Genomic DNA, 27,796 nt, shown 5'->3' with positions numbered 1-27,796 from the left:
ACATAATATACTGAAGTCCTATGTTCGTGACATGCCTTCCTGCCGCCGCCCCCCCGCCTTCCGTGGCCAGATTGAATCTGACGTTTAGAGGCCAAGCAAAGGAGGGATCGGCAGATTAGTGCGTCTCTCTCTCTCTCTCTCTCTCTCTCTCTCTCTCTCTCCATCAATCCCCCCCCTCTCTCTGTGTGTGTGTGTTGCTGGAGGACAGGCGGCGGCAGCAGCGGCTGGTGGATCGGCTCGTTGTTGCGGTCGTAGCTGGGAGTTTGGCTTCTCCGCGCTCTCTTCTTCTTGTGCGCTTCTGGACGCGGAGGAATCGGGGAGAACCGATCATGGGGCCATCATCTTCAGCAGCATTTTCAGCAGCATCAGCATCATCAGCAGCGCACTTTACTTTCTTCTCGGCGGCGCCGGATCACGACGAGAGCGCACTAAAATAAAACTCCCTGGCTTTTCTTTTTTAAAAAAAATTGTTTTCTTTCTTTTTTACGCATTCCAATCGTGGAAACTTTTCTTCTTCCCCCCCGTCAATTATTCATCGTACAGAGTGTGGAAATGGAGGTCCCAACTTTCCTGCTGTCGAGTCTCGCTCTGCTCTTCGTTGGAGGGGATATTTTCACCAGGTGAGATCAGCCTTTTGACTTCTTGCAGGTGTCTTCACATGATGCGCTCCAGACTAAAATAATGCCAGGGGGTGAATCAAAAGTTGGATGAACCATAAACCTAAAGTGAAAATAAGGATTACATCACGAGGACTGTGTTATAGCCTAATAACCTAATATTAACAACCTCTCTATGGAATGTAAATCAGGAGGCAGTCAACAACCAATATAATCAAATACTTATACTTAAAAATAATCACAGCTCAAACATCGCCTGTCAGTTTGATCCTCCTCGCCTCCCACCACTTATTGATATGAACGCACAACACGCTCGCAGCTAAGTGTATTGAATTGGCTGTTCGTGGCTTTGCCCTCTGCATCCTTACATAAAAACACTTCTCCACACCCCCGAGTCAAAGTCTGCTTTCTCCTCTGCTTTCCCTCCGGGCACATGGACCTGATGAGACTATTTACATAATGCATATGCATAGAAAGAGGTGTCGTTTTTATGATGATGATTGGGTGGTGAGTAGGCGCGTTTGTGCAGCGCACAGTGTCAACCACCTCCAGGCCTGTTCGACCCGGGTCAAATATAAGATGGGGGGCCATGATGGATGAGGACAGGCCCACTACAGGACGAATATGGTCAATTTAAAGGTGCACTGTGTAGTTTTGGGGAAGAAATCTTAATAATTGCAATCTTTTTACATCTAAACAAACTACATAAACTCTTCGTATTCATGACTGAATAAACCAAATAAACAAACTGACCTTAAAGGACAACAATATTCAACAATATGTGGCGGACCCTGCCACCTTTCTAGCTCCAAACAGTGTTCTGTGGTCCTTATTCTCTTGTGAGAACAATTTGTTTATTCAGCTATGGCAAAAAAATATATTTCTGAGTTTGTATAATTACCTCATTAATTTTGTAAATATTAGCCTACATTTCTTCTCCAAAACTACATAGCGCCTCTTTAAACAGAGCGACCCCAACTATATAGATGTCTAGCTTCTAGCGTAATCACACAAATATGGCACTGAATTTGGCTCACAAGCGCATATTTTGCTAAAGTTAGTCTTTAACTGATCTTATTCAACTGTGAGGTGAGATCGAGATAAGCACGTAATGGAAAGCTTACCATCTTGAGGCAAGAAAATCTTAAACCCAGTGCCGTTTTAAGTGTTTTTAAAGTCGTCACATTGAATTTTAATCCAGCCCTGACCTCTGACTGTCACTCTGGTTGTGTCAAGATTACAAATGGCCCTCTTACACAGATTTCCCAAATACAAACCCTACGCTTTTATCAGGTGAGTTTTAGCGCTTTTAACTTTATATTTGTTTTCAATGGGGGTCTGTAATACATTCATCCGTGTGCAGTCTAAATGCCTTCATGCTCTCGTCCATAAGCTTCCACGAGCATCCGGTTCATAGGATAACCAAGATTGACTACTGAGCCCCAATTTCCCCAAAGCCCATGTGCTGGCAAGTGCCTCCACTGAAAAGGGCAAAGGGTGAAGCTGCTTAAGCTTTGGGTGAAATTTGGGCAAATCTCTTCTATTGTCCCTCTTGGCTGATCACCAGTAGAGGGAGTAATAGCTATTGTAATTGGATTTTCCTGCCTCTAGTCACTGCTGTTATTATTATTTTGTTCTCAGCACAATGCAGAGTGTAGGCTTTTTCTTGCACCTCATTATGTGTCAGCTCTCTTTCTCTCTCTCACACACACACACATGCACACACACTCAGGCTTGCACGCACACATTCCCGCTTGCCTTTGGTGGTTGAAAGTTGCTGCTTCCTCTCCTCACCCCCTCCCCTACTCTCCCCTCCCCTCCCGCCTCTGAACAGACTTACTCCGGTTCTCTTTTTAGCTCCTCGTTTATCCATTTCACAAAAGTTGCTTAGCTAAGTTATGCCTCGCCACCTTTAGTGTGGCGTCAATTTCACAGCTTTTCTTTCCAGCTTAAGTGCCACTTACCCTTCACTTCACCAAACACAGTGCGCCCAATTGATAGTGTAATATGCGTTACAGAGACAACAAGGACTGGGTCTGAAACACTGAAGCCCAGTTAAGGAAAATGTGTACGGAATATAGAACACGCAACACATTGTACACAGACTGCACTGGTCTTGGTAACAAATGTTTCCAAAAGAAACAAGTCTCATTGGTTGTTTTAACCCCAGTGAATATAAACAAAGGTATTTTGTCAGATGATAAAATGATGAAAGCATTCAGTAGATCAGTAGATATTCAAAAATAAAGCTAGTTATTCAACAATTTCCTTAATGTCAACAAATCCAGTGAAAAGATCAAAACCCACAAAGATCGTTCTAACAAGGCTGTAGTCAATATATATCAACAAACCAAATATGCATTAACACACAGAAAATAGTCCCCAGCACAAACTAACTATTTACTACTGTTTGAATCCCGTTGGGGCACAGTATTGTGCCCAGTTGTCTCATTCGCAGAGTGAAATACAGCAACCTAGTCAGTGGCCTTATGCTACTAAGTCTGATGCTAGTTCAATGGAATCCCTCTAGGGTCAAATTTTGAAGCTCCTCACTGCTGCCGTTGTATAAAGAGGGAGAAAAGTCTGGGTCAGGGGGTGGATGGGCTGGTTGGATGAGCTATAGACTGAGAACAGGGTTCACGTCCAGTTTGTGACCAAGACTCAAAGGTGACTTATTTAAATTATGTTGCGTAAGTAAGTTAACGTTTGCAAGTTATGTTACAAGACTGAATGTAGTTATTTTAACTATAGTATACTAAGTAAGTATAAGCTTCTCCTGAACCCAGTCAAGTATTTTTGGTGCCTAAATCTCCTAAAGTTGTAATATGTAAACTGTTGGTCAGCAATCTTTATTTTGAAAAGTGTAACTGAATGTTGCATAATTTGTATTATTACTAACTTGACCGCAGAGCCCATCACTTATAAAACTGATGCTCGAGGGGTCGGTAGAACATCATAATTTGTATCTCAAGGCCACTGACGATGCTGCCATATTTGAAGTGTTGTGTGTTTTTTTTTGACCTGTTTTGAAAGGTTTATAGGAACCAGTGGGATTGGGGTGGAGAGTAACAGTATGGGAATAGGTCGGTGTTGAAAGAGTGTTGAAAGAGAAAAGCACAGGTGATACGAATCGTGTTAATGATTGATCTGTTGAATTGAGGTGCAGCTGTTATAAATTTTACCAATCACACCTGTGTCTTTTCTGCTATAACATGTCAAAATGAGAGCCTAGATTTCATGGTTTTATAAAGAAAATGGCTACATCTTCTTTTAGCTTTTCTCCCATGAATCATTTATAGCTTATTTGCTGACAGCAAAACATAAAAAAAAATTCATATGTAGTGCAATTTTTTAACAGTGGTTTTGGAATCTGACCACGCAAACACTTCCTGCAGCAGAATAACAACAGAAGTCCTCTGGTGGTTTTTCAGTGGTGAGCTTTTATTTTGAAGCAGCTGCATGAAGCGTTAAGTCTGAAATATATTTACAATCAGCCCATTTGTCAAAATAAAATACTGGCAGTTAAAGTTTCCGCAAATCACTGTTACGTTATTGACATTTTTCTACAATGTGTGTCATATCATGTTCACATTACATGTTTATGACCTGACTTTCATACTGGGAGGTGGAGGTGATGGTGGTGGAGTTATAGGCAAGATGAAGATATAGCAAAGCTTTGTGATCATTTCCAGTGGTGTTTGTGGCGACAAAACCAGTTATGTTAAGCCAAAATATGATCTTTCCGTAACCCTAACCAAGTAGTTTATGTTCCTAAACCTAACTCAAACATAAGCACAGCAATGTAACAACATAAAACTTAACCTAAAGAAACGTAAAGTTGCAACATAAAGAAATCAAAAGTTTCCACATATCCGTAGTTGCCAACATTTATTCTGACGACTGGGTTGTTACAATTTATTCAGCTCGTTTTGAAGCAGATCAGTCCACAGTGAGGTTGCTTTCTGGCAGATAAGGGTAAGAACAGGGGCAGTGGATTAAATCAAAACAGCACAGACTCCCATGTTCTGCATGAAGTTAAACATCATCTGACAGTCACGATGACACAGCTTTGTTGATGATGTCCACATTTGACCTCTTTGAGCAGAGTCTTAGTATTGTGGGTCAGCGTGGTTACCATCAGCTGAGAAGAATGGAGTCAATATGAGACTAAAGAAATCTGGATTAAACTAAGATAATAACAAGAATTATGGCCAAAACTATTTAAATAAATAAAATACCATATACAGATCTGTCCAACAGTATGATTCATTTTACAAGATGGACAGAAAAATATGAGTAGTATGTTTCAGCTTTTCACAAATACAGGCAGAGGAGGACTGTCGACATTTTGTGTTATGTGCACGCACAAGATAACATGATAAGCAGATAACAAATGTGGATTTATGATAGTTTATCAAGATGTGACGCAGCAGGATTTAATTCCATCATTTCATGATCCTTCTGGGCCGTCACACTTGTCCTTAAACCTGCATTGAAGTGACACAGTGCTCCTAAGTAATCTGTATCAGAGGCTGAGTCAGCTGACAAATCCCTCCTACTGTCCAGAGAGCACATCTCCCAATAACACAGTGATTTGATCATGTTCCTCTGGCTGCGTGAACTGGCTCTAAAGCCCAGCTCAGCTCTGGCAGCAGGCTGAGGTGGTGCAGGGACACTTCATGCTTCCACTAAAAGCCTCCTACTCAGTTTAAGGTGACGCACCACACATAAACAGAACAAGGTTTATTCCAATAATTCGGTTGTGTAATCTGTCTAATATGCGCACTAATATTCAAATTCTTATTACCAAATAGATATGAATAAATCAGTTTGGGATTTTTTTTAATACTCTTAAATTCCTCTGCGAGCACATCAAATGTCACATCCATATCTACCAAGTAATGAAAATATTGTATTGTGGAGACACGCCATTTTGACAGAGCTATTATTTAGACTTTATTTTGATGCTGTTAGTAAACATAACAAAAAGCAGCAAAAAGGAAAAATACTGTTAAAATGTCCAGCAGCAAAATTTGGCAAACAGTTCCCATAAAACTACAGTAAAATACTGTATATCATTCAACAATGAATTCCATGTATACATTCTTCGTAATTTTATGGTAAAATTTAGGTAGAATTACACATTTTTATTGCATAATAACAACTTGAAGGTCGTTATCTTTTAGATAACATCATAATTATGTTATTTTAATAGACACATGACGTGTGAGTTTCATCACAACCGAATTCCTGTATGTGTGGAAAAGGCTTAAATACAATACTTAGACCTCAATGTTTTTAAAAACAATTTTAATAATCAGAATAATTAAAACAATGTATAGTGTATAAGTTATAGTGTCTAGACAAATAAACAATTAACTCATCACATGTTCCCAAAGACAAAACTATGTCTCTAAATCGCTCATTTTGTCCGGCTAAGAGTGAAAAAACCTCAAGTGTGTTCAGTTTACAATATGGTTTGAAAAAATAAATAAACATGCTCAGATTTGAGAAGCTGGCACCACCACCACCACCACCAGTGACATGACAATGAAAGGTTGCCACACTTTCTGTTGATTGAATAAATTAACTGATGTGACCAAAATCACAGTTTTTACGAGGGACTCATCACCTTCAACAGCATGTTGTTTTCCCTTTGCCAGATATTCTCTTTAAAGAAGAGCTCCAAAAACAACTGGGCTAAAAAGCTACGGGACCATTTACAGGTCATTTTCTCTGGTACAGAAAAAGAAGAAAGTCACACATTATAGTGTACAGTATAATAAAAGACTAACTATCATGTGGACACCAGCTCATGAAAACATTTACCCTGTTCTCTGCAGTTCATCCCATAATGATGAAGGAGCAACATGACGCTCGTACTGTACGTCATGTAATGAAAGCTATTCAAGGACAAATGTCACCTTATTAAAATGTGGAGAAGCAGAGGACGCTCAGCGACCTGAACGTGAGCCCTGCAGCATTTTCCACTCTGATAAGGAGAAACCTGCTCTACGCTAACTCTTCTCCACAAGCAGCTCTGTCCTGCACAGCATGTTTATTTTATGTACATGATTCTTCTGTAGATGTCCCTGTGTTTATCAGGATGGGATAATGACCTCGTGTTTAGAGGGACCATTCTATAAATAGAGGTTCAAGGACTTTCACACTGCTTAAGTGTCCTTGAGCAAGACACAGTGAGACACAGCTGCTGGGCTGCAGCTTATCTCTGACCTCCCTGCAGAACGTGGGGGGCAAGAGACGCCGACGTGATACAGTCACTGTGAAGTTAATGATTAAGATTTACAGCAATTCACTCGAGTCACTCATTCCCATACAATAAGTCTACAAAGCCCTTCTCTTAGAGCCTGAATCAAAAGGATCCCTGATTTGCAAAACATAAAGGACTCGTTCTACAAGAGAAAGCTTAGGACTCCATCAGCATGAATTCTGGAGTAGATTTGATCCACTGTGTGATGACAGAAGGATGTTCAGATGTCCACTGTAAAGTATGCATGACAGTGAACAAAATCATTTTAAACAACTCTCAGAATCCTCACAATACAACGTTGTTCCCAGTATGTTGAAGAGCTATAAAGTCTCCTTCCCTTCTGACCAGTTTTCAGAAATATGTTTACAATATTAATTTGGCTGATGATAGAGGGTTGATAAGAGTGGATGAAAGAGGAAAAGGATGGATAGTTTTTAAAAAAATAAGTATTTGGGTTACATTTGACCAAAAGTAGACAGTGAGTTTTGGAAGAATAAATGCATTAGCCAGTGTAGGAAATAATTGGTAATTGTGCCTAAGCTTATTTTAATAGTGTTGATTTAGCATTTTCTGCACCACAAAATAGTATTAATTAGTACATTTTACTCAAAAAGAGCAAAAAGATAAAGTAAGTATAAATACCTATCACTAATACACTACTTGTCCATGATATCCTGACGTCTAGTTCCTAGTGCGGGTCAAGCTCCAAAAATGCTGGATCCAATCTCCCGTCTTTCAGGCTTTTATAAAAGTTGTTGTTTCCAAACAAAGGCCAAAATAATCCTGATGACATCATCTGGGTCATTTTCTTAGATTTTGGAAAACTCCTCCAGTCACAGAAGATTATAGGGAAACATTGTTGCCTTGGTTTAATATAAAAAAGTCAAAATTGACTAGACAAGACATGACTTCTCTATTATTTTATAATAATCCCTAACCTTAAAGGATGAATTCACCCAAAAATTAAAATTCAGTTATTATCTACTCATCCCCATGCGGATGTTTCCGCAAAACATTTCTGGAGCTTCACAGCAAAACAGCGTAGCAGCATTCTCCTTAACACCTGAAGTAGCTGGGGACTTCTTTTAAAATGTGAAAAAACAGCTGAAAAATAAACATAAATAGCTCCATACAGCTCATCTGACATAATCCAAGTCTCCAGAAGGCCCGAGATCCCAACTTTATTTGAACAAAACGTCACACTCTTTTTATAAGCAGAAAATTTCACTGTAGCTGCTAAGCTAAACGCGTGGGCTCCACAACTAATGAGGGCGTGAGTAATGTCTTTTCAACTCCATTTGGGATCTTAGGAGACTTGAATTACACAATTAGCTGTATGGAGCCATTTTGTTTTTTTGATTTGTTCAGTTGTCAAGTTGCCAAATCCCCGTCTACTTCAATTGTTAAGGAGAATGCTGCAATGCTGTTTTGCTGTGAAGCTCCAGAAAATGTTTTGTGGACGAAGAAATTTCACCTGCACCTTTCCATCCGCATGGGGATGAGTAGATAATGACTGAATTTTCATTTTTTAAGTTAACTGTTCTTTTAACCACTGTTCTAGTAGACAAATCTATCATGACAGTCAGGCTTCTAACCCTCGTCTACAGTATCAATGTCCTGTGCTTTGTACACTCTCCACAATAACTTCATTATGACCTCTGTGTGGGACAATAATTAGCACTTCTTTGATTGAAAAAATATTGTCAGTTACCTTAATCGGTACTGTAATTATGCCATTAAAAACATATTTATCAAAGCATATTTGTAGCATATAAGTGTAATTTCTACAGACAATGTTGTGCCTATTCCTTTTTCCCTACAGCACACTTAAACATAGATTACTATCTTCTCACAAATTTCCCAGTTTCCTTGTTGCTCATGTGAACATGAGAAGGATGGAGGGAAGATGGGAGATAAATAAATGATGAAATGTGTGCTACATTACATTCCATTCATTTGGCAGAGGCTTTTTTCCAAGGCAACTTACAAAAAGTGCATTCAAACCACGTAGGAGTAAGAGCGAGATATCATCCAAAACTTGGAGTGCTTTGTCTAAATAAATAAATAAAAGCATGTTCAGTACAGTACAAGTGCTCAGCATTTTTTCCTTGTTTTTGAAATAAGATAATATTAAGTGCTAGAAAGGTTGTTGAGGTGAGGAAGATGGGCGGTCACTCTGCTGTCCTGACTTCAGCCGTGAGCTCATTCCATCACTGTAGAGTGCTGACAAAGATGAGCGACCGCAGGGACGTTCAGAGGCAGAGGAGAGCAGTACTTGGACCAGGGTGTACAGCTTGACTTTGAGGTGGCAGTTTTGAATGGGATATGAGCAGCGAAGAGTAGTGTGGGAAAAATTGAGGATGAATATCAGGTGGGCAGCACTGTTCTGGATTAGCGGCGGATAGTACACACGGCTCCGGCAAGGATTAGGTTGCAGTAGGCACGATCTGTTATCACCATGTTGGTGTTGGTCCTCAGCCCAGTCACTAGAGTAAAATGTTGGCAGTTAACTTTTCTGCAAACTACTGATATGTTCACATTTATTTTCACACATTATAGGCTACGCATACATGCTGACGTTTCTACAGCATGTCTCATATCGCAGACCTTCATATCGGCAGTTGGAGAGGAATATGATGGAGTTAAGCGAGAAGGCTGCCGAGTCAGTGACGGCAGACTGTGTTACAACATTTCTAAGTGGTGAACCACTGGCTATTTTTGACAAGGGACCACAGTGTTTCAACATTTGTAAGTGTCATACCACTGGATACTTTTAAGGAGACCTTGGGACCATTTCCAGCCAGGTTTTGTAGTGAAGCCACAACATGATTTTTTCCTAAGCCTAACCAAGTAGTTTTGTTGTGACAACATAAACTTGGAAACTGAACCTAAAGAAGCGTGAAGGATTTTGGGAACCGAGTTCCCAATCCTGGACACAGTAGACACTAGTCGGCTACACTAGAAGGCTAGCAACATCAGCAAGGACCCAACCCACCAAGGGAACAGTCTGTTCGTCCCCTTGCCATCAGGAAAAAAAATACAGAGCTATCAATGCACGCTCTAACAGACTGAGGAACAGCTTCTTCCCCAGAGCTGTAGCCTCTGTTTAACTTGTTCTCTTATCTTTCTTTTCTTCTTTGCTTTTGCTGCTGGTCTCAGATCGACCAAACAAAACTGTATGCAAAAAAAGTGTCTTATGTCCTATAAAGAAATTTTAAATTTCAACATATCTGTGAATTGAATTGACAACATTTATTTATTTAATGACAACATTTTATTCACTGGGTTGTGTAATAACCTAAATAATAATGTGTAAAAAGTTGCTCCAGGACAATTATTGCCACTGACCAATCACATTCTTTGTAATGCCACAGCTTTGCGTCTTAGGCAGAGAGACCAGAAATATACACATATGCATGGGAGAAGTTATTTTTTCTAACACACGGTTGGTCTAGTTTCACCCTGTGATCTTTTCCTAAACCTGACTAAGTAGTTTTGTTGCCTAAACATAACCAAACTGCTTCAGAGAGCTGAAAAAAATTGGAAATAATAAATCGACTAAGTCTAGTGCAGACACGTAACCAATTGAACCACCACAAAATTACCCCCACGTGGACATTAATTATGATGTTGTGGCAACACATCATGACGATAGCTGATCAATTGTTGCAGTGGATCTAGTGGAGGACCCTCCCTGGTGAGGAGGAAGCCCTGTGCAATGATGAAGGAAATCAAGATGGAACTTGTTTAAACAGCCAGTAAAAGATAAATATGAAATAAAATTAAACTGCAATTTTAATTAATCTTACCAAGTGACACTATTCAGCTATAAACTAAGAAGTGTTCGGTTTTCTTTTTAATTTGTAACATCAAATCATCAAATAAAGTTAAAGTATGTCACTTCTGGGACTCCATACTTAAGCGCCCAATGTTTCAAACCCTAGCAGAGAACTGACATAGTCGGAAAAATGTGTGTTCCTGAATGAAAAACTATTATTCATTACTGTCTATTATTTATTACAGTCGGTTATTGAGCAGCTGCCTGTGGATATGAACTGCTTATTTATGTTTTATTATGATTTATCCAAACGGATTTTAATTCCTTCCTCAATGCTGCTCATCTCACATTGACGCCAATAAAACAAATTAAACAGTGAGTCACAGAGTGAGGATCAGGGGACCGGCACTCTGCTCGTGTTCAGGTAACCGGCGTTGTCAGTATATAAAACTAATTAGGCTTGTTAGTGCGTGCTGCACATAACGTTCAGGAAAAAGACGTCATAAATTTGCAAGAGGCTGCTGCTCTTTGTCTTCCCCCTCTCCTCCGTCTCCTCTCCCCATCTGTTTAATGTTAGCTCATAAACAGACGCGTGCGGATCCGGGCCTCGGGAGAGACGTTCAGTAAGAGTGAAATACAGAAGGAAAAGGAGCGTCTGGAAGTGTGCACACACTCTCTCGACTGTTTGTCAGGGATGGAGGGGTGAAAATAGAGAGGTGGGAATGTTTCATGAATCTCCATAGAGATTTTTTTTTTCTTTAACAGCATACTAATATGACTTTTTTTCTGTGGGGAGCTGCATGTGAGCTTCTGTGGGCATCAAAATGCTAATTCAGGTCAGAAAAGCAAGACTTCTTCTGAGAAATTCTGATCTGCTCTTTAGAGGGAAGTGTTTAATTAAAGCAACAATCTGTGACATTTTGAATAAATGTCCATTTTGCTCGCTTGTAGCAGTCATCGATCATAAGAAAAGATGGGATGCAAGACTTAGTCATTTTTCGGCATCTGCCTGGTGGTATGGATTAAAAATCTTCTGGTGCACAGGAAGTGACACGCTCCTGACGCATTTAAAATAAAACAGAGAGCCTATGTGTGAGCAGAGGAACAGAAGATCACCTCCGCAGAGTCAAAATTCATTTACATCCAGGAAAATAGATGTTGCACTCCTGTGATATAGATGGGGTAAAAACGTTATATAATCTGTAACTATAAATACAGTTCATACTCGAGTCATTCGTGACTGTTGTGGGAAGCTGCGTAGAATTTTGTCTTTTTAAAGGTAAAGCCAGTCAGGAGCGATCTGTGAAATCACAGTAAACCCATGAATCTGATCACCATACGCAGCAAATTACTCAATATTAATGCTAAGTTACAATATTGGGACTATTACAGTTGGATTTGTCCCCAGCAGACACAGACTATGTCTCGTCCCCCCCGTGCTGTTTGACCTTGACGCGTTAATGGATTTCTTGAAGGAAAAGCTCTTTATTTCCAGATTTAGAAAGTGCCAATTAGCGGCAAAAATCCAGTAGTCACATAGTGATTAATTAATTCACTCAGTGCTCCCATTTATTTCAGACGTGACAGTGATTGCCCGACTAAAAATACATCTGCCACTACAGAATGGATTCACCAAAGGAACTGTTAATGACATGGCAGAAACACTGTATTTAGTTTTCTAATATTTTTTGTTTTTACTGCAGACTGGCAGATATTTCTTCTCACATGTTGTTTTCCTGTGTAGGTCAGTTCTCCTTGTAGCTGTGGGCGTAACGCTCTGCTCTCCAGGAAGTTGACTTCCCCTCAAATGTCAGCCTCATGTAAAAGGTCACCGGGTGGCTTTGCATTGTTGGTCAATAATAACGCCTTCGATCAAGCATACGTATGCTCCATTTCCCTGTCGGTGCCTCACCAGCCTTTGTGACTTTGAATGACAGTGACACATTTAATTTTGTTCAATGTATTCATTGTACATCAGTCAGCTCCTCCAGCTCTGGATGACAGTATTGCCTCAAAAATCTGATTCTGAACGACAGCGTTCACATGAAGGCACTCGTGGATAAAGCTCTGTCTGTGCTGAATGACAGCATCTTCTTGAAATGACAGCATTTGACTGACTTGACTTAAAGATCCACAGTGTATCTGCACGGTATCTGTATATCTGCATGTTATCTGTTCATACACTCGCTGTTTTAGAATGCAAAACTGCCACCTGGTGGTATCTGAGCTGTGCTGCTCTTGTTAAGTCCTACACCCTGTTCAGTGGCTGTCAGTATGGGCTCTGGGCCTTGTAGCGACCCTGAGGACTCCAGGGGCCTAAGGAGAGGCCTTTTATACCTGTGAATGGTTTTAATTTCACTATTATTCCCTCTCTGAGAGGCTAGAGGGATGGGGAAAGCAAAAGGACCGCTTGAATCGAGGTGTCACTTTCCCAAATTATATAATTTGTTCTGGATGAAAGTGTTATTAAATGGGGATTTGTAGTCTCACAAAAACCTATTTTCACCAAAAATAAAGATGTCTGGAGGCTCGTGGACTGGGGCACAGCATGATGCTCAGCCTGCGCTGTGTGACATCTGAAGCCACCCTGGTAGATTTGGATGCTGTCAGCCTCCTTGTGGACTATTACACACACTGTGGAGACACGGGTAAAAAAAAAAGAAAACACATGATGGCCTTCATATGCTAATACAAGTACAGAAATTTGGAAGGATGCAGCTGATGGCTGATATTTTCTCAACGTCATAGAATTTGATCATTTTCATGCAATAATCCCCAACAAATGACGTTGTTAATGATAACACACCATGATCCAATTCTCTATTTGAATTATTTGAGAACACATTTGAACACATCAAAGAACACATTTACTTTGAATTATAGATATATAAAAACACAACACTCATTTTGTTTTATTAATGAATTAAAACATGAAGGTTCAAGGGTACAAATAAAAAGAGCCTGCTTTATCTTACTGTTGCTGTCAGTATAGACGGCTCAATGGGATCTCCAAATTCTATAATGAATTATTCAAAAAAGATGGAAATAATTAGAATATAAAATCTGAAATATGTTGTACATTCCTGCTATTAAAAAACCTACACAGCTTCTAACTTTAGACTATGAATATTTGTCTGATGATGACAATAATCCTCCAGTTTCTTTAAGAATTACCTCGTCTATTATACAATAAACATTTTGCTGTGTCAAATGCTTTGAGGACACTACACATCTAAAACATAAAAACCTGATTAAATAGACAGTAATATTTTTTATTTCCTTAGAATTCAGTTGCACATCCACGTTTTGAAGCAACATTATGTAGAAATTGGCATTTTGTGCAATTTGGTGTCCACTGCAACACAACTGGTGTAAATACAAATCCCAGCTCTGTAACAATTTGTCATAACAATGTTATGTGTTGAAAACTTGTATGTTGAAGTAAACATGTATGTAACGCTGTGATCCTCTCCCTGAAGTTACATAGTGCAGAAACAAGTGATAGAGACACCATTCACCCTGTTACAAGACACTGTACCATCAACATGATTTGGAAGCTGTTATTTTAACACAAAGTTACATAATGCTGCTTTAAATAAAAGAATATAACTGTATATCATACTCATATTTAAAGCTGCAGTAATCGAAAATGTAAGATAACAATGGTTTAAATGACTATGTGTAATGTAAAAGGGGCTGCTCATAGGGACAACCCCCCTGACAACTAACACCAACTTTATAATTCCCTTCAGTTCTTTGCAGCATTTTAGCCTCTTTTAGCTCATTCTTTTGGTTTTATTCTCACTGCTTCATCAACCTCTTTTTTTTTTAGCAGCGGTTAAAACAGAATTAATGTTGGACTTTCAGGATGGAAACATGACTTGAAATAAATGCCAATGTGGCATTGTATCTACCTGATGTAACATGCTAACATGTTTGCCATTAAACTTTATAAAGGTGATAATATGTCACTGTTGTGTTTACAGATGGTTCTGCTGCCCCCAGTGGACAAAAAACAACAACAAACAACCGCAGTTGTAAAGAATAAATTGATGACTCTGGATTCATGACATTTTTTTCACCTAAAGATAATTGTTGTAGGCACCAGAAATGTTTAAGAAACCCTTTTTATTACAGCTATTTCTAACATTCTTTCCTCAACCAGAATTTGGATCAACAGCTAACATTATCTTACATTTCTAGGTTTGTCTCTATATGTTTGTGTTCCTGACTGTAGCTGAGGCTCAACCAGACTTTCCTGTGGACACTGTGTGTGGCTGGACGACCGCTGAAGGCTGCTATGTTTGCTGTTTGTCTCCTTTAGGGCCATGCTGAGTGACATTGGGGACTATGTAGGTACAGACATTGAGATATCCTGGTTACCTAATCTGGATGATTTAATGAAGGGCTATGCCAGAAATTTTCGCCCTGGGATAGGAGGTGAGTATGAGATCTACTGCTCGTGGCATTGGATTGCATTTCACCTCCTCACATTTACAGCCATCCTTAGCATCACTCACCCAAGTTGCAGCAACATGGATGTTTGCATTTCATTTTCCAGTTCCATTATCCTGAGAGATGTCTTTGTTTTTTTGTTTTTTCTTGTCCGACAGTAGAACAAAGCTGTACTTAGCTTCTGTCAATACCTGCTTTGACTCTTTAGTAAGGTCAATAATTTGTTCAGGACACACACCAAAAAAACAACAACATTTAGGTGAAGAGTAGCTTTGCTGAGAGGATTATCGAGGACGGGTGCCCTTCAAGGACGGGAGGGAGACGGGTGGTGCAAACAATGAGAACCGCCCTGGAGACTTTGCTAAGAATGGCTGCAAGATGTGAAACATCCAATGACCACAGCGATAGATTTCTCAATCTCACAGCTTAACTCAGCTGAGCAAAGGTGAAAATGCGGAGCAGGTGTGCCGCTGTCACCACACACACACTGCCCCGTGGACTACACGCCTACACGGACCATCATGACACAGCATCATGTGGTGACTGCATTCCTATCGATGTACCATTATAGTGACCACTGAGGAATCATGTCTGTTATTTGGAGTAATTCCCTTCATTCAACGCGCATCCCACAGCCTTTTAGTGAGGAGTCATGTTTGTGTCATTAAGCATCAAATAAATACACAAATAAAAAATGGATTCATGAATCTGTTTCACGTCTTGAAAATGAGATAGCATTCACAAATATGACTTTGCACTCAAAATAAGTAAAATGACTGATAAATCTTTTGTTTTGGAGCAATCCAAGAGAATCCACATTAATGGAGTGACGCACAAATGCAAAAACATTGTTTAAAAACAATTATTTTGGTTTAGAATGTACAGATAATATTTTTTAATAATAATATACTTGCTTGGGAGACATACAGGCGAAATATATCACATTTTTCTATTTAAATTGTGTAAATGGAAAACCATATTTGCGAATTAAATCATTTGTTTGTACTGTAATTTTTTTTTCTGCATTACATTTTATTCTCAAAAACCTTTTTAAAAAATGACATTAATTTACATAACATTATATTCATTTTGCAGACGCTTTTGTCCAAAGTGACTGACTGCACTGTTAAACTGTATGCCTCCCAAATAGATAAAACTAAACTCTCTCTTGAGCTCTGTATCTATCAGAAATAGCTAGCATGAATTCTAGAGTGCAAAACATGTTTGTGGATGTTATTTGCAAATGCAACTTTATTGCATTTGTAAGGTATTTAACACATTTGTGAATCTTATTGCATTTGTGTAATGTCCATGTCATTTATTTGAAGTATTAATGCCACAGTAACAAAACAGTATCGTTATGATAATATCCCATGTAAAACCATTTAATAACTAGAATAGCATACCTCCGCCAAGGCTCAACAGTCCCCTTTAATTCAATAATGAATTGGATAGCTCTGTTTCACTCTTAATTTTAACCCAACCTTAACTGTTAACCATAATTTAAGCCAACCATACCTAGGATTTTTTTCATCAAGATCCATGCATTACTCCCTGAGAAATTAACTACAATATCAAAAAACACCCTATGTTGCAATGTTAAGAAAGCTAGAAAAGATTCCTGGATCTGCACCAAAAGTTACTGGGGTCTATTCTGGACTGAGACCCATCCTCCATCCAAGTTTCATAGAAATCTGTTTAGTCATTTTTGTGCAATCCTGTTCACAAACCAACCAACCAACAAACGGACATGGGTGATCACACAACCTCCTTGGCGGAGGTAATTAATAGGCTATAAATGCTTTTATGAATATTGTATTTATTACAGATGTATTATTAATCAGTGCACCTCCACTGGAGAGTACTCTGTAAAACACGCTTTATATCGCATCAGGTGGCACCCTCTAAACTCTCCCCTGCTGACCTTGGCTTACAATAAATGTGCCATTGTAAATCACCTCACACTATACGTCAAGCGCATGACCAGTAGAATATGATTTGCTTAGACTGCGAGGGGAAGGTGTTGAATGGTGGGGAATGGTAATGTATGATTCCTTAATGTTCAGTATAAATAGCCTTTCTGCTCTGCATCAGTGAGCTCCCCTGTAGTTTCTGCCCTCTAGCATCCGATCACAGAGGCACACTCCATGCTAATCATATGGCAAACTGTTGAGTGAAAAAGCGCTACAGTGTGTGCGTGTGTGTGCGAATGTTGGCAGAAGCTCACTCTGTGCGAGTCCGTGAAAGCCCAGCGCTGTTTATGAATGCCCACAGTGTGATGTGCCACTTAGCATGGTTAAACTGGATAATGCTTAATCTCTATGCACTGTAGGAGTGTTTGAGACGTGGGAGGATGGTGGGTGGGAGGGAAACAGATGGGTGATGGAGTGACTGGGAGGGACTGATGGATTCAGAATGAGCAGAGAAAGTGTGTGTTTGTGTGTGTTTGTGTATGTGTTTAAAATGGGGACAGGGGCAGGTTTGCCTTCTTTTCTCACTTGTCCCTACCACAGGTCCACCAGTGAACGTGGCCATGGCGATCGAAGTGGCCAGCATTGACCACATCTCTGAAGCCAACATGGTAAAGTATACACTTCCTCCTCCCTTTCTTTATATTCTCTATCATCCCTCAACTTGACTTGTGCTGCAAAGATCAAAGATTTGCGATTTGCATAATCCTGATTTATCCCACTTGAGGGTGTGAAAGTACTCAGTAAGAACATGTGTGACAGACTGGCTGAGTTGTTAGATAATTTGATACTTTCATGGGCTCAGTGCAGTAAGAACCAGATCTAGTGGGAAGACTGACATTATGTACTTGGCCCTGATTCTCTTCCAAACAAATACATCTTTCCCTCGCTTCAACAACTACAAATAAGCACTCCATTTAAGGCTTCCCAAAGCTAAAAAACAGGGATTCAAAAGGTTTTTTGTCAACGATTTATCAATAGATCGATACAAATGTCAGCAGAATCAGTATTTACAGCAGTTATGAAAGATTATTTTCATGTTGATGTTAAATACCATGAACTGGAACAGATTGAGGGTTATTTTCTGACAATATCCACAAGAGTATCAGTTTGATTATAGATGTTAAAGGGGCAATATGTAAGTTGTATGTTGAATAAAATTAAAAAAGTGTATGTAAATTTAATTAAATGGCATTTTTGATATTATGATGTCTATGTATTGTGTTGCAGAAATATCTACTGAAGTTAGCATGCTAACCAGCTAGCTCCCGCTTGTCCTGGTCCAAAGCTCCTGTACTAGTGGTGTAAATGTTTACATTCTCCTAGTCCCAGAACTCCTAGCTGCACCGCTAACTGAGCTATCTAGCTATGGACAGCTACAGTTAGCAGCAGTAAGCAGTTACTCTGGTGATATGCTGCCACCTATTTCTTTTGATTATGAATTTTATAGGTGTAATCTTTTGAATTTGACAAGTGATCTGGACTCATTTTAAATCATGTGGAATGGTAACAAAGGTACATATTTGCTTTTTTTAAACAACTGGTCGATTTACAGTACGATTTAAACTGAAAAATGTCAAATAAATGTAATAAAAGAAATGCATAATTGTATAAAAATTCTTGTCAACAAGATTTTAAACATTTCAGTTAATCTGCTTTGAATGAGGTGTTATTTATGAGACCTACTAAAATAAAGAGTGTTTTATACCAAATAGCAGCTTCAAACTGGAACTCAATTACAATTATTTAATTTTGCACATCCATTAAGTTGTTGGACTTGGTGACAAGGTCAGGTAAGTCTATTTACATAACACATTTCATACACAGAGGCAATTCAAAATGTTTTACATAAAAAAGTAAATACAATATTCATAAACATACAAGGCAGAAACATGAAATGTGACAATGTACAAAGAAATAATACAAATTAATATAAAGATATATTTTGAAAATCAGACTTAAGAAAAAATGGCCAACGCGACGCAGCAGAAGCCAAGAGCTCCAACTCTGAATCCTAAACTTCCCACAATGCAACATTTTGGCAGAGTTGACAAAACTCCTCTACAGCCACAAAAGACATTATTCAATTGTTCTACATGCTGAATTATACTTCCCAGGAAAAGAGTTGGACTTCAATCTGATGTGACAAGTGCAATATGTAAGAATTTTAGTTGAAACCAATCAAAAATTACCTAAAATTCTCAACAGAATATGAAGAAATAACAGTTTTGACATCAAGACATCTATGTATAATATTGAAGAGATATATACTGAAGTTAGCACGCTAACCAACTAGCCCTGGCCCATTCCTGTCCAAAGCACCTGTATTAGCGGTGTAAGCACCAACATTCCTGTGGTGCTTCAAACTCTAAATGCTAGCTGAATAGCTACCTGAGCTAACTAGCTAATGGTAGCTACAGTTAGCAGCAGTTAGCGGGTACTCTGGCGATATGCTGTTACCTGTTTGTTTGGAGTATGAATTCTACAGGTGGCCAATTCTTACATATTGCACCTTTAAACCACACACATTTGCATTGGTTTTGGTGAAATAAAAACAATTCTTGATTCAAAGTGGGTTTAGGAAAAGAATACAGATTCACAGTTTTTCCAAATGCTGAGTTACATTTTCTGTCAGTAAAGCTTGTTTCCCCGTGCCAGTGACTCAGCCTTCATGTTTGTGTTGTTCCTGGCAGGAGTACACCATGACCGTGTTCCTGCGGCAGAGCTGGCACGATGACCGCCTGTCCTACAATCACACCAACAAGACGCTGGGGTTGGACAGTAGATTTGTGGACAAGCTGTGGCTTCCCGACACTTTCATCGTCAACGCCAAATCTGCTTGGTTCCACGATGTCACCGTGGAGAACAAGCTGATCCGTCTGCAGCCCAACGGAGTCATTCTATACAGCAGCAGGTATGAGCGAGCACATTATAGTCTTCACTAGTCAGACAGTCAGACAACCAGTGAGTACCAGTGCTCTGATGTCTCATGACCTCTTTCTTCTATATGAGTAATTTATTTTGGAGAAACCTCAGATATTTTGGAGCACAGACATCTCTTCTTTGTTGTGTTTGGGCATGAAAATCCCTCATGATCCAAAAACATGATCTGAGAGTGAACTGTTTTCTCTGTGGTAACTTCACAAGATTAAAAACATGTCTGAGATGGTCTGATGTGTTTGTACAAGAATGTTGCAAGAGAGAAGGAGGTAAAGGAGTATAGAAAGGTGAAGGTAAAGTAGATCAAATCAGTCATCAAAACAGCTATTTGGCCGTTACTGTCAGTATGACATTGGACTGCTATGATAAAAACAGTCCTCTAGCCTAAATGGCAAACTAGGTCCTTTGTCACTGCGTTCGAAACAACCCATATAGGTTTTCTTATCTGCTGGTGTTGGATAGATTGTTAGCCACTGCCTTCCCAAACTGCTACAAATGAGGATTTATATGACCGTTTTCTGATCTGTCACCTCTGTTGTTGAAGGTCCCACATTATGCAAATTTTTCGGTCGATACTTTTTCTCATACTGTCCATTGCCGCAGCACCTCAATTCACCCTCTGTCTGGACGCTTCGTTTTACCTCCTGTATATTTAAGGGGAGTGAATATTGGACCTACATTTGTCAGGTAGACAGACTGACTCCAGGTGAATTATAATGTTGCTCCATCTCTGCTGAAGCTGTTTGCAGAAAAAGTTAGCGCTGATATATATATTTTTGCTTCCACCAAGTTGCCACAAACAAACAAACAAACAGATTAATGCAGGTCAAAGGCTCTGGGATATTTGTGTATCTTTCATCTCATTCCATTGAAAGTGACTCCAATAAGTATGGAGCTCAGTTGTCAGCTGACACAGTTTCACCGATAGAAATTGCTGATGTCAGTGGAAAGAAGCCAGGCCTGCATGGGTGAAACCAGGAGGTTTTAGTAAAACATGGTGGCCAGTTGAATTTCCATTGATACAAAAGAGACAACTATAATTAGATTTCGGATGGATCCATATCAAATCGGTATCGGGTTCTGATACTGATGCAGTTCACTTATTGGATATTAGACTGACTGAACCGATACATGAGCCGATTCAAGTTCAATAGTCACAACATTAAAGGAGTTATAGCTATATGCTGTGTTCAGTATAGCCATGGTACACATTTGGTTGTGATTACCTGTGCTGTTTTGTTATAGAATCACTTCGACGGTGGCGTGTGATATGGACCTGACCAAGTACCCCATGGATGAACAGGAGTGTATGCTGGACCTGGAAAGCTGTAAGATGAGATTCACATAACGTCTTTTCCTTCTGTCACACAAACATTTGTATACTAGAGGTTCAACATACAAATCTTTGTTTGTTGAACCTCTAAAATGTCTAACCCGTTTTTCTTTCATTCTAGACGGTTACTCCTCAGAGGACATTGTGTATCACTGGTCGGAGAGCCAGAGACACATCCACGGCCTCGACAAACTGGAGCTCTCCCAGTTCACCATCACAGACTACCGGTTTGTCACTGAGATGATGAACTTCAAATCTGGTGAGCGTCCATCTTGTTTTCCTCTGTTTTTCTCAGTCGTCTGGGTTAGTGCCAGCACAGCCTGTTTGAAAGGCCCATGCGTGTTACTTGAGTGTTTCATACATTATGTACTATTTTGAGTTTTTGGACTTGGCTTGCCTCTTGTATTAGACAACTCTGCAGATTCTTTTAGAAGCAAGATGTTTTTTTTAACTCCAGACACTGGGGGTTATATTCTATGCATTGAAGGAATAAATGAAGTCAGGCTCGCTGCTGAGCCAGGCAGGAGGTTTAAGAGATGATAGGAGTTGCTGCTGGGAAAATGTAGCCCTCAATACTACTTTATGCCTTACATCTTGAAGCTTTGCCACCAGGGGCACAAGTGAGCAGGCAGCCACTCTATGATATCAGTGTCTGTGAAGAACAATTGGATCGTTTCATAATGGATAATTAGCTCCTTCGGCAAAGCAATTAAACACAGTGTCTGTTTTCTGCTCCTCAGCGGGACGGTTTCCGAGACTCAGTCTTCGCTTCGAGCTAAGACGTAATCGAGGCGTCTACATCATCCAGTCATACATGCCTTCGATATTACTGGTTGCCATGTCCTGGGTGTCCTTTTGGATCAGCCAATCAGCAGTCCCTGCTCGTGTATCCTTAGGTTGGTATTACCTTAATGAAGTCTGTGTTTTTAAAAGGGGGGCAAGTTGGTGTTCAATCATCTATAGAGATGTTAAACCATGTAGGTGTTGTTTTTCTCATGCAACTTGCTGAGGCAACTTTAAGTAACAAGATAAGCCCTGAGCAGATGAATAAAATGAATCATACAGATCCATTCTGACAGTTTTGCTATTTGTATTTTTGGTTTTCATTGCAATCTGTCAGTTACACAATGAGAGGGCTTGTGTTGAAAATGGACATTTTGTTCTGAAGGTGACACCAGAGGAAAGCTTATTAAATGTCCAAAATGGAAAAGGTTCATCCCCTGAGGAGCATTATATCCTCAGTGAATTTCATGGCAACAGGCCCATTACTGATATTTAATGTGAAGAAGTGGACATTTGGCCTGATGTTACTGAGATAGACTGTACCGGAGCATAGTGTCACCAAGACTGCAAGCAGCAAAACAATATCAGCCAGCAAATGCTGTTTTCTCCCAGTATTGTGAGGATAATGTAGTTTACTCTCAACCTTTGATAGTCACGGACAGTGATAGTTAATACTTGGTTATCAGCTATCAGTTCACAGCCTTAGTGGTCTGTTAACAAGACTGAGAGCCTCAGCCACACTAGTGAATATTGGACGAATTTTGATTGTGACCTGATGTAATGTCAGGGGATCATCAAATTGCTTACAACTAATCCTGAGGGAGACATGAATTTCGAAATGACTTCACTGTTGCCTGTATTCTTGTCACAGGGATCACGACTGTTCTCACCATGACCACCCTGATGGTAAGCGCCCGCTCCTCCCTGCCCCGAGCGTCGGCCATCAAGGCGTTAGACGTCTACTTCTGGATCTGTTATGTGTTTGTTTTTGCGGCGCTCATTGAGTATGCCTTCGCTCACTACAACGCTGACTACCGACTCAAAGAGAAGGCCAAGGTGAAGGCCAACAAGCTCAGCTCTGAGGTGAGGAAATCATCCCATCATGTACTCCCATCAGCAGGTAACAATGTGTAGCTCCGGGGGGGTGTTGTGAGTAATGAGCCTGCCTTTCAAACATAGAACTGGGTGGTGTGTTGACAAGGATCCATCCCACTGACCTTCAGCAGGACAATGAATCTCTATAGAGCATAAAAACTGGACGATTCCCCCTCAGGGAGTAATGGTGATTGTTATCATCCTGACTGTTGCCTTTGCTGTTGATAAACATTGTACTGAGGTACACCTTCAGAATAGGATATGCTGACATGGTATTTTCTTTCCCCGTAAATTTAACATTCAAATGAATTAGAAACTGTCAAGCAGAAACTAGTCATACGCTGCCAACACTGGAATAAAGAGGGCGAAGATGTGAAAAGATGAGAGAAGTGAGTGAAATGGAATCTTACGGCAGAGTGATTGAAAATGTGTGCAGACCCAGTATAAACTGTTGTTGTGAGTAACTACAATGACTGTAAAAACTTACCAGTGTTGTGGCAACATCCCAATATATAATAAACCAGAGTTTTCTTTAAAAATCAAGACTGGAGGACTTCATAATCATCTGCATTTTAGGAGCAGCTCCATGCAGTCCTGTAATGTTTCATTTGCATTAAATGTACCCAACTGTCTGTGGCTTAATGTTTTTATTGCAAACCAAGTTTAAAATGTAGCAAATAAACTAGAGACGATCTTGGGATTGAACCAGTCCGGTTGCAACACACTTCTGCCTCATGACTACTCAGTAGTGATTACCACATTATTACATACTAAGTACTAAGTATTGCAACTGCATTGTGCCGACAAAACTCTGTCCACAGACAAAAATAACAGCTACAGTACAGTGGACGGGAATGATTGGAACCGGGTTATAGTGATCCACAACTTGAATGACTGGGGGGGCAGGGCTGTTTAGTCAGTGGCCCCTTTCCTATTTCCTACGTCCGTAATTCCCACCCCCTTCGTTGGACCACGCAAATTCTCGAACTCTGCCTTCTTTTTGAGCACAACTACACACGATCAAGTTTCGTGACTGTATCCTTCAGGATTGTGATACTATCGCACTGACAAAATTGTGTCCAAAGACAGACAGACATATCAACACCTGGCAAAATACTCAAAATCCCTTTTGTGTTAGTACCTGCTACAACAGGTGTCTCCAGGACCATATTTTGCCATGAGACACACAAACACAGAGTCACAAACTGAAAAACACCAAGACGGAGTGTAAAGTGCTAAAAAATCCAGTTACACAGTGCACAAAATGCAGTGTGTAGTGTTTCACTGTTAAATGTATTGGGATTTTTAATAAAGAAAACAGTGAAATATTAAATATTTTCAGTTCAAAACAGGCAGTTTTTGCATTCTTGGAGTTCAGTCAGTCATAGATTCTTGGAGACAGAAAATTGGTATTTCCTTAAAATGTACAATGAGATTAAATATCTCTGCATTATATTGTCAATGATTTAACAGATGATAGCGACATCCAAAGGCAGTGTCGTAAGATGTTTGTGTGACCTAATATGCTTGCTTGTGTTCTGTTACTGCGAAGAAAGCTTTATTTAGTACCCAGCTACACAGTTTACTGCCCACTTGTGGCAAAAAAACAACATGCAGAGACTTAATGTGGCCTATAATGATGGCCCGAGATGGCATTTAAAATTGTCAAGAAGACGTAGTGCTAGCCAAATGTTTGTGTCGGTGTGCCTACAGTACCTGCCCCACCATCATTAAAAAAATCTTATCTTATCTCTAATTCTTCTTCTTCTTCCTTTTATTTCCAGTTATTTTTATTTGTATATATTGTCTGTTGTTTTTAGTGTGCATTGACCTTCCTCTGTGTCCCTAATAGAGTTATTATCTTATCTAACACAAGGTGGCAGATGGGCTTACTGTTACCTTTGCCTGTTCTGTCAAATATGTGATGCTGAATGACTCAAAACTGCATTTTAAAACCTCAGAAAGTGCTTACACGTGGCTCTCTGTCTCCCTACAGTCTATTGTGAAGAACGGCAAACAGGCTATGGTCCTGTTTTCCCTGTCGGTCACCGGCATGAACCAGAGCGTGATGATTTCAAACCGCCAGGGGCGGACCCAGCGCTCCAGCACCGAAATCCCAGGGGAGGGCGCTGCCGAGGAGGCTGAGCCAAGAAGGAGAAGGTCCAGGCAGACGGAGGAGGCCAAGGAGGAGAAGAAGTGCTGTTCCAAGTGCGTCTGCAAGCCCATTGATGCTGACACCATCGACATCTACGCCAGGGCCGTGTTCCCTTTCACTTTCGCCGTGGTGAACGTGATCTACTGGGTGGCGTACACCATGTGAGAAGGAGGAAGCAGGTCTGTGCGAATGGCTGCCATCCAGGACTGTATATAAGAAACTGCTGGAGCTGTGCCACTTCAATGCTGGCAGACTGGTGCAGCTGAATATACTGCAGGCCTCAGTAAAAAAACAAACTTCAGATGAAATGAAGTGTTACGGCCTGTGATTATGGAAATATGGTAATTGATGGAAGTAGTTATGAGTTTTGAAACTGTTAACGGACTTCATACATTTAGATACAGATACAGAGATGTATTGTGTAAAGGCAAGAGACTGTGCTGCCTGCTGGAGGTTCACGCACACAGTGAACAGTTTAACATGTCATCCTGTTATATGAACTCGACACAGGATACAAACCATCCTGCTTGAATACCTGCAGCACTGACCACACGCTCCCATCTCGCAAACACAAATAAGCATAGTTAGCTTAACTAACTCAAAGCCACAATCTGGAGTGAACCGCCTGTTATCTCGAAAAGCAAAAAGCGCCGCCCAAACCAGAGGATAACAAGATGAGGTGTACTACTATTCTGCATGGCTGATAACTCACCCTCCTCCCCCCGCCATCACCATCACCACCCCCTCCCTTCCCCCCCTCTCTCCTTTGGTCCTCCACCCATTTTTCTTTTTTGATTCATTTTTTTTTTTGTTCAGGGCACCGTCTGGAGTGTCTTATCTCCTTCTGCCAGTTCTGCCTGTTTCCTCACCATTAAAGGACTTCTTCCACTACCTGTGTGTGTGTGTGTCTCTCTCTCCTGGCTTCAAATGGTGACGAACCTAAAATCCAAGCAGTTGTTGAGTGTGATTTAAAGTACAAACAGGTGCGGAAATCCTATCTGGCAGATGCAACTTCGTCAATGTATAATCACATGAAAAAGATAATAGCCCCAGTGAGTATTCTCAATAAAGCTCTTATTTAAGAGATTATGAATAATTGACTTGTATGTCCAGCTGACAGAGGTCAAGAATTGTGCTCTATAAATAATTTCAGACTGTTATCTGTCCTTTGGCTGAACTTGGAAATCGATTTCAGGACAGTTAGGCATGAGAAAACACTGCAGCTTCCCTGTCAAAGAATGAACGTTTTCAGCTTTCATCGTAACAAAATTGCCTCCCAAGATAATCACGGTGTTCTTATTTAATCTTTTAAGGTTTAGCAAATATGGTTAAAAATGCTTTAAAATCCCATGTGTACGATTTTGTGGCATCTAGTGGTGAGGTTGCAGATCACAACCAACTGAATACCCCTTGTCTTACCCTTCCCTACAGGAAAAACATGCTGGAGCTCTGTGGAAGAGGACCTGCTCCCTCTGTAGTTATAAAAAGCTCATTCTTAGGTAATGAAAATATAACAATTCTTAGTTTTAGGTGATTATACATTAATGAAAACATAATTATGAACATTATATTCCATTTCTGCTAATAGATTGCCTACAGAACTGACCTTTAATAAGAGGATATTGTACTAGTTTGAAAGTCTGAAGTTATATCAAACAAAAATATGGGTGTTTTGCTATTTATGGAAAAATATATTTAAAGTTTGCTCTGAGAGAGCACTGGGGAAAGCCTCAAAAAGCAGCCAAAACGTAGAGGTGAGGACAATCTGTCTGTTAGATTGTGAGACTTCCTGTGTGCAAGTGGAAAAGTTTGCCTAATGGTGTCTCCAGAGAAAAGGTCAGGGGTTCATCAAAAACATTTAGATTCTCTCACATCAACATCAAGGAACCATTTATAATTACCATAAATACCGTTGAGGGCTGTTTAGTCATCAAGAAAGCTTGTCAAGAACCAAATTGTCGGTAAGAGGAAAATCCCGACAAACAAAATTCTCCACATGCCTTTCCTCTTTGCATATTCATAATATTAAGCCTCAAGATATATATTGTTTTTGCTCAAGTTGAAACACTTTCAGCTTTCACTGACATGCTCAGTGAAAGCTGAAAGCTGCACCTCAGATCACAGCACACAGAGCAAATACATTGTGAAGGCAGATACTGTACTTTTAACTCACCACATTTATCTGATAACTTAAGTTACTTTGCAGATGGCATACTTTATCAGAGCTAATGGATAAAAAACAAAACAGAACAAAAAAACAAGAAAAAGCTTAATATTGAATTCGATAACTGGCCGGGCTAATTAACTCATAGTATAGAGTATACAATATATGTAAATATATGTATAAATTACTTTTACTTAAGTATAATTACTGTTCAGTCTGAACAAACCTTAAAGCT

At 39.9% G+C, this 27,796-nt stretch overlaps 1 protein-coding gene across 1 annotated transcript; it reads left to right on the top strand.

The window, feature by feature from the left end:
- The first annotated feature begins 552 nt into the window (after positions 1-552).
- On the top strand, positions 553-25,562 carry gabrd (gamma-aminobutyric acid type A receptor subunit delta). Its single transcript, XM_073470587.1, has 9 exons — positions 553-620; positions 14,991-15,106; positions 17,635-17,702; positions 19,785-20,005; positions 21,277-21,359; positions 21,486-21,623; positions 22,105-22,260; positions 23,019-23,230; positions 25,239-25,562. The coding sequence occupies exons 1-9, from the start codon at positions 553-555 to the stop codon at positions 25,560-25,562; spliced, it is 1,386 nt and encodes a 461-aa protein (XP_073326688.1).
- The last annotated feature ends 2,234 nt before the right edge of the window (positions 25,563-27,796 follow it).

The sequence above is a fragment of the Pagrus major genome, chromosome 7 (genome assembly GCF_040436345.1).
Source record: "Pagrus major chromosome 7, Pma_NU_1.0".
NCBI classification, from domain to species: domain Eukaryota; kingdom Metazoa; phylum Chordata; class Actinopteri; order Spariformes; family Sparidae; genus Pagrus; species Pagrus major.
Note: the sequence above shows the minus strand (reverse complement) of the source record. Positions and strands in the feature narration are given on the sequence as shown.